This window comes from Salmo trutta, unplaced genomic scaffold (genome assembly GCF_901001165.1).
Source record: "Salmo trutta unplaced genomic scaffold, fSalTru1.1, whole genome shotgun sequence".
Classification (NCBI taxonomy): Eukaryota; Metazoa; Chordata; class Actinopteri; order Salmoniformes; family Salmonidae; genus Salmo; species Salmo trutta.
In genome coordinates this window covers 3,206,152-3,213,970 of record NW_021822992.1, presented here as the reverse complement: position 1 = coordinate 3,213,970, position 7,819 = coordinate 3,206,152, and the positions used below count along the sequence as shown (strand labels likewise).

The 7,819-nt window shown below is 46.5% G+C and overlaps 1 protein-coding gene across 2 annotated transcripts in view; it reads left to right on the top strand.

Moving 5' to 3' along the window:
• The window catches only part of prelid3a (PRELI domain containing 3A), an 11,972-nt gene extending 4,153 nt beyond the window's left edge, over positions 1–7,819 (top strand). For both annotated transcript variants that reach the window (XM_029747043.1, XM_029747044.1), the window contains exons 3-7: positions 971–1,060; positions 1,162–1,232; positions 3,513–3,615; positions 5,255–5,331; positions 7,706–7,819. In XM_029747043.1, coding sequence (XP_029602903.1) covers positions 971–1,060; positions 1,162–1,232; positions 3,513–3,615; positions 5,255–5,326 — 336 coding nt within the window. In that variant the 3' untranslated portion in view covers positions 5,327–5,331; positions 7,706–7,819. The remainder of the gene's footprint in view (positions 1–970; positions 1,061–1,161; positions 1,233–3,512; positions 3,616–5,254; positions 5,332–7,705) is intronic.

The window sequence follows — 7,819 nt, the reverse complement described above, 5'->3', positions numbered from 1 at the left end:
AATCTTTTATTTTTATTGGCCAGTCTGAGATATGGATTTTTCTTTGCATCTCTGCCTAGAAGACCAGCATCCCGGAGTCGCCTCTTCGCTGTTGACATTGAGACTGGTGTTTTGCGGGTACTATTTAATGAAGCTGCCAGTTGAAGACTTGTGAGGCGTCTGTTTCTCAAACTCAACACTCTAATGTACTTGTCGTCTTGCTCAGTTGTGCACCTGGGCCTCCCACTCCTCTTTCTGTTCTGGTTAGAGCCAGTTTGCACCGTTCTGTGAAGGGAGTAGTACACAGCGTTGTACGAGATCTTGTTTCTTGGCAATTTCTCGCATGGAATAGCCTTCATTTCTCAGAACAAGAATAGCCTGATGAGTTTCAGAAGAAAAGTTTTTGTTTCTGGACATTTTGAGCCTGTAATCGAACCCACAAATGCTGATGCTCCAGATACTCAACTAGTCTAAAGAAGGCCAGTTTTATTGCTTCTTTAATCAGGACAACAGTTTTCAGTTGTGCTAACATAATTGCAAAATGGTTTTCTAATGATCAATTAGCCTTTTAAAATGATAAACTTAGATTAGCTAAAACAATGTGCCATTGGAACACAGGAGTGATGGTTGCTGATAATGAGCCTCTGTACACCTATGTAGATATTCCATAAAAAATCTGTTGTTACCAGCTACAATAGTCATTTACAACATTAACAATGTCTACACTGTATTTCTGATCAATTTGATGTTATTGTAATGGACAACAAAAATTGATTTTCTTTCAAAAACAAGGACATTTCTAAGTGACCCCAAACTTTTGAACGGGTGTGTGTGTGTGTATATATATATATATGTGTGTGTGTGTGTGTGTGTGTGTGTGTGTGTGTATGTGTGTATATATATATATATACACACACACACGTATGTATGTATGTATGTATGTATGTGTGTGTATATGTACATATCTACTGACCTGAATGTTTCTCTGTAGATCTTGGGGACCAGTCATACCCGGACGTACGTCAAGGAGCTCTCCATCGTGGATCCTGTGGAGAAAAAGATGGAGCTTTATTCAACAAATGTGAGTGGAAAGCTTCCTCCCTTCTCTTTGTATAATCAGGTTTCTGTTGTTGGTATCTTCATGAACGTTTCATACAAATTCTTGTCTTCTTCGTCCCGCAGATAACTCTAACCAATCTGGTGTCAGTGGATGAAAGACTGGTTTACAGACCTCACCCAGACAACCCAGAGGTGTAAGTAGAAACAAAACCCCAACCTAGCAGGATAATGCATTACAACCTAGCAGGATAATGCATTACAACCTAGCAGGATAATGCATTACAACCTAGCAGGATAATGCATTACAACCTAGTTACAACCTAGCAGGATAATGCATTACAACCTAGCAGGATAATGCATTACAACCTAGTTACAACCTAGCAGGATAATGCATTACAACCTAGCAGGATAATGCATTACAACCTAGCAGGATAATACATTACAGCCTAGTTACAACCTAGCAGGATAATGCATTACAACCTAGTTACAACCTAGCAGGATAATGCATTACAACCTAGTTACAACCTAGCAGGATAATACATTACAACCTAGCAGGATAATGCATTACAACCTAGCAGGATAATGCATTACAACCTAGCAGGATAATACATTACAACCTAGTTACAACCTAGCAGGATAATGCATTACAACCTAGCAGGATAATGCATTACAACCTAGCAGGATAATACATTACAACCTAGTTACAACCTAGCGGGATAATGCATTACAACCTAGCAGGATAATGCATTACAACCTAGCAGGATAATACATTACAACCTAGATACAACCTAGCAGGATAATGCATTACAACCTAGTTACAACCTAGCAGGATAATGCATTACAACCTAGCAGGATAATACATTTATAGCAACCTAACTATCCTGTTCCCCCCTCCTCTGTCCGTCTGTGCTGTTCTAACTATTCTGTTCCACCCCTCCTCTGTCCCTCTCAGTGCTGTTCTAACTATCCTGTTCCCCCCCTCCACCCCTCCTCTGTCCCTCTCAGTGCTGTTCTAACTATCCTGTTCCCCCCCTCCACCCCTCCTCTGTCCCTCTCAGTGCTGTTCTAACTATCCTGTTCCCCCCTCCACTCCTCCTCTGTCCCTCTCAGTGCTGTTCTAACTATCCTGTTCCTCCCTCCACCCCTCCTCTGTCCCTCTCAGTGCTGTTCTAACTATTCTGTTCCACCCCTCCTCTGTCCCTCTCTGTGCTGTTCTAACTATCCTGTTCCCCCCCTCCACTCCTCCTCTGTCTCTCTCAGTGCTGTTCTAACTATCCTGTTCCCCCCCTCCACCCCTCCTCTGTCCCTCTCAGTGCTGTTCTAACTATCCTGTTCCCCCCCTCCACCCCTCCTCTGTCCGTCTGTGCTGTTCTAACTATTCTGTTCCACCCCTCCTCTGTCCCTCTCAGTGCCGTTCTAACTATCCTGTTCCCCCCCTCCACCCCTCCTCTGTCCCTCTCAGTGCTGTTCTAACTATTCTGTTCCACCCCTCCTCTGTCCCTCTCAGTGCTGTTCTAACTATCCTGTTCCCCCCCCCCACCCCTCCTCTGTCCCTCTCAGTGCTGTTCTAACTATCCTGTTCCCCCCCTCCACTCCTCCTCTGTCCCTCTCAGTGCTGTTCTAACTATCCTGTTCCACCCCTCCTCTGTCCCTCTCAGTGCTGTTCTAACTATCCTGTTCCCCCCCTCCACCCCTCCTCTGTCCCTCTCAGTGCTGTTCTAACTATCCTGTTCCACCCCTCCTCTGTCCCTCTCAGTGCTGTTCTAACTATCCTGTTCCCCCCCTCCACTCCTCCTCTGTCCCTCTCAGTGCTGTTCTAACTATCCTGTTCCACCCCTCCTCTGTCCCTCTCAGTGCTGTTCTAACTATCCTGTTCCACCCCTCCTCTGTCCCTCTCAGTGCTGTTCTAACTATCCTGTTCCACCCCTCCTCTGTCCCTCTCAGTGCTGTTCTAACTATCCTGTTCCCCCCCTCCACTCCTCCTCTGTCTCTCTCAGTGCTGTTCTAACTATCCTGTTCCCCCCCTCCACTCCTCCTCTGTCCCTCTCAGTGCTGTTCTAACTATCCTGTTCCCCCCTCCACCCCTCCTCTGTCCCTCTCAGTGCTGTTCTAACTATCCTGCTCCTCCCTCCACTCCTCCTCTGTCCCTCTCAGTGCTGTTCTAACTATCCTGCTCCTCCCTCCCCCCCTCCTCTGTCCCTCTCAGTGCTGTTCTAACTATCCTGCTCCTCCCTCCACTCCTCCTCTGTCCCTCTCAGTGCTGTTCTAACTATCCTGTTCCCCCCTCCACCCCTCCTCTGTCCCTCTCAGTGCTGTTCTAACTATCCTGCTCCTCCCTCCACTCCTCCTCTGTCCCTCTCAGTGCTGTTCTAACTATCCTGCTCCTCCCTCCACTCCTCCTCTGTCCCTCTCAGTGCTGTTCTAACTATCTTGTTCCCCCCTCCACCCCTCCACTCCTCCTCTGTCCCTGTCAGTACTGTTCTGACCCAGGAGGCCATCATCACAGTAAAAGGAGTCAGTTTGAGCAGTTACCTGGAGGGAATGATGGCCCTCAGAATGTCAGCTAACGCCAGAAAGGTACTGTTGTAAAACGTTACTCTGCAGAATCTGCTTTATTAACCTCTCTGGGAACGTCCCACCTAGTCAACAGCCTGTGGAATCGCGTGGCGCAAAATAGAAATTCCTCAAAAATGCTATAACTTCAATTTCTCAAACATGACTATTTTACACCATTTTAAAGACAAGACTCTCGTTAATCTAACCACATTGTCCGATTTCAAAAAGGCTTTACAGCGAAAGCAAAACATTAGATTATGTCAGGTGAGTACCCTGCCAAAAATAATCACACAGCCATTTTCAAAGCAAGCATATATGTCACATAAACCCAAAACACAGCTAAATGCAGCACTAACCTTTGATGATCTTCATCAGATGACACTCCTAGGACATTATGTTATACAATACATGCATGTTTTGTTCAATCAAGTTCATATTTATATCAAAAAACAGCTTTTTACATTAGCATGTGATGTTCAGAACTAGCATACCCACCGCAAACTTCCGGTGAATTTACTAAATTACTCATGATAAACGTTGACAAAATACAAAACAATTATTTTAAGAATTATAGATACAGAACTCCTTTATGCAAACGCTATGTCAGATTTTGAAATAGCTTTTCGGCGAAAGCACATTTTGCAATATTCTGAGTACATAGCTCGGCCATCACAGGCTAGCTAATTTGACACCCACCAAGTTTGGGGCTCACTAAACTCAGAATTACTATTAGAAATATTGGATTACCTTTGCTGTTCTTTGTCAGAATGCACTCCCAGGACTTCTACTTCAACAACAAATGTTGTTTTGGTTCCAAATAATCCATAGTTATATCCAAATACCTCCGTGTTGTTCGTGCGTTCAGGTCACTATCCAAAGGGTAACGCGCGAGCGCATTTCGTGACAAAAAATATCAAAATATTCCATTACTGTACTTAGAAGCATGTCAAACTCTGTTTAAAATCAATTTTTATGCTATTTTTCTCGTAAAATAGCGATAATATTCCAACCGGACAACGTTGTATTCATTCAAAGCCTGAAAGAAAAAAATGGAGAAGTCTCGTGAACGCGCGTCTCCAGTCTCACTGTCCCCAGGCTGACCACTTACAAACTCTGCTGCTGTACTTTGCCCAGAGACAGCAGACACCCCATTCCACTTTCTGGCGGCTTTAGAGAGCCAATGGAAGCCTTAGAAAGTGTCACGTTACAGCACAGATGCTGTATTTTTGATAGAGATGCAACAGAAGGACAACAAATTGTCAGACAAGGCACTTCCTGTATGGAATCTTCTCAGGTTTTGGCCTGCCATATGAGTTCTGTTATACTCACAGACACCATTCAAACAGTTTTAGAAACGTTAGTGTTTTATTTCCAAATCTACTAATAATATGCATATTCTAATTTCTAGGCAAGAGTAGTAACCAGTTTAAATCGGGTACGTTTTTTATCCGGCCGTGAAAATACTGCCCCCTAGCCCAGACAGGTTAAGCGATACCGATGTAACAGTTCTGGAGCGTGCTCTGCATGCAGCGTTTCCTGTATGCTTTCTCGACTGTGAAGAGAGATGGTCCACGGTCCAAACTGTCTTTAAACATCTCCGTGTGTCTGACTTTAACCATGTCTTCTCTGTCCCTCCCTCTGTGTGTTACTGTCTCTATAGGGTTGGGATGCTATAGAGTGGATCATTCAGAACTCTGAAAGGGAGAACGTTCCTCTATGTGAGCTGTACTGACTCTGGTAACTACGCTTCTCTGGCCTAGCTTAGCAGCACGTGACTGGTAACTACTCTTCTCTGGCCTAGCTTAGCAGCACGTGACTGGTAACTACTCTTCTTTGGCCTAGCTTAGCAGCACGTGACTGGTAACTACTCTTCTCTGGCCTAGCTTAGCAGCACGTGACTGGTAACTACTCTTCTCTGGCCTAGCTTAGCAGCACGTGACTGGTAACTACTCTTCTTTGGCCTAGCTTAGCAGCACGTGACTGGTAACTACTCTTCTCTGGCCTAGCTTAGCAGCACGTGACTGATAACTACTCTTCTCTGGCCTAGCTTAGCAGCACGTGACTGGTAACTACTCTTCTCTGGCCTAGCTTAGCAGCACGTGACTGGTAACTACTCTTCTCTGGCCTAGCTTAGCAGCACGTGACTGGTAACTACTCTTCTCTGGCCTAGCTTAGCAGCACGTGACTGGTAACTACTCTTCTCTGGCCTAGCTTAGCAGCACGTGACTGGTAACTACTCTTCTCTGGCCTAGCTTAGCAGCACGTGACTGGTAACTACTCTTCTCTGGCCTAGCGTAGCAGCACGTGACTGGTAACTACTCTTCTCTGGCCTAGCTTAGCACCACGTGACTGGTAACTACTCTTCCCTGGCCTAGCTTAGCAGCACGTGACTGGTAACTACTCTTCTCTGGCCTAGCTTAGCAGCACGTGACTGGTAACTACTCTTCTCTGGCCTAGCTTAGCAGCACGTGACTGGTAACTACTCTTCCCTGGCCTAGCTTAGCAGCACGTGACTGGTAACTACTCTTCCCTGGCCTAGCTTAGCAGCACGTGACTGGTAACTACTCTTCCTGGCCTAGCTTAGCAGCACGTGACTGGTAACTACTCTTCTCTGGCCTAGCTTAGCAGCACGTGACTGGTAACTACTCTTCTCTGGCCTAGCTTAGCAGCACGTGACTGGTAACTACTCTTCTCTGGCCTAGCTTAGCAGCACGTGACTGGTAACTACTCTTCTCTGGCCTAGCTTAGCAGCACGTGACTGGTAACTACTCTTCTCTGGCCTAGCTTAGCAGCACGTGACTGGTAACTACTCTTCTCTGGCCTAGCTTAGCAGCACGTGACTGGTAACTACTCTTCCCTGGCCTAGCGTAGCAGCACGTGACTGGTAACTACTCTTCTCTGGCCTAGCTTAGCAGCACGTGACTGGTAACTACTCTTCTCTGGCCTAGCTTAGCAGCACGTGACTGGTAACTACTCTTCTCTGGCCTAGCTTAGCAGCACGTGACTGGTAACTACTCTTCCCTGGCCTAGCTTAGCAGCATGTGACTGGTAACTACTCTTCCCTGGCCTAGCTTAGCAGCACGTGACTGGTAACTACTCTTCTCTGGCCTAGCTTAGCAGCACGTGACTGGTAACTACTCTTCTCTGGCCTAGCTTAGCAGCACGTGACTGGTAACTACTCTTCTCTGGCCTAGCTTAGCAGCACGTGACTGGTAACTACTCTTCTCTGGCCTAGCTTAGCAGCACGTGACTGGTAACTACTCTTCTCTGGCCTAGCGTAGCAGCACGTGACTGGTAACTACTCTTCTCTGGCCTAGCGTAGCAGCACGTGACTGGTAACTACTCTCTCTGGCCTAGCTTAGCAGCACGTGACTGGTAATACTCTTCTCTGGCCTAGCTTAGCAGCACGTGACTGGTAACTACTCTTCTCTGGCCTAGCTTAGCAGCACGTGACTGGTAACTACTCTTCTCTGGCCTAGCGTAGCAGCACGTGACTGGTAACTACTCTTCTCTGGCCTAGCGTAGCAGCACGTGACTGGTAACTACTCTTCTCTGGCCTAGCTTAGCAGCACGTGACTGGTAACTACTCTTCTCTGGCCTAGCTTAGCAGCACGTGACTGGTAACTACTCTTCTCTGGCCTAGCTTAGCAGCACGTGACTGGTAACTACTCTTCCCTGGCCTAGCGTAGCAGCACGTGACCTGTAACTACTCTTCTCTGGCCTAGCTTAGCAGCACGTGACTGGTAACTACTCTTCTCTGGCCTAGCTTAGCAGCACGTGACTGGTAACTACTCTTCTCTGGCCTAGCTTAGCAGCACGTGACTGGTAACTACTCTTCCCTGGCCTAGCTTAGCAGCACGTGACTGGTAACAACTCTTCTCTGGCCTAGCTTAGCAGCACGTGACTGGTAACTACTCTTCCCTGGCCTAGCTTAGCATGCATGCTGCTGTATGGTTTATGTAGACAATGGCCATTATCCCTCTACTTTCCCTTTTCCATTCAAGTTCTTCTATCTTGAAAGTTAGGATCACACAAGATCAAATACTTTTGAACGATGAAAAATTACTTTCTGTTGGTTTGATGATAACACTTCTGCTATTGTTGCCTGCAGGAAGGGCCAATCAGAGGAGTGTAGACTACATGATCAGGGACTATATCATCCTACACCAAGCAGCCAGCCCAGCCAATCAGAACCCTCTCTGGAGCCCAGCCAAACCTCCCACAT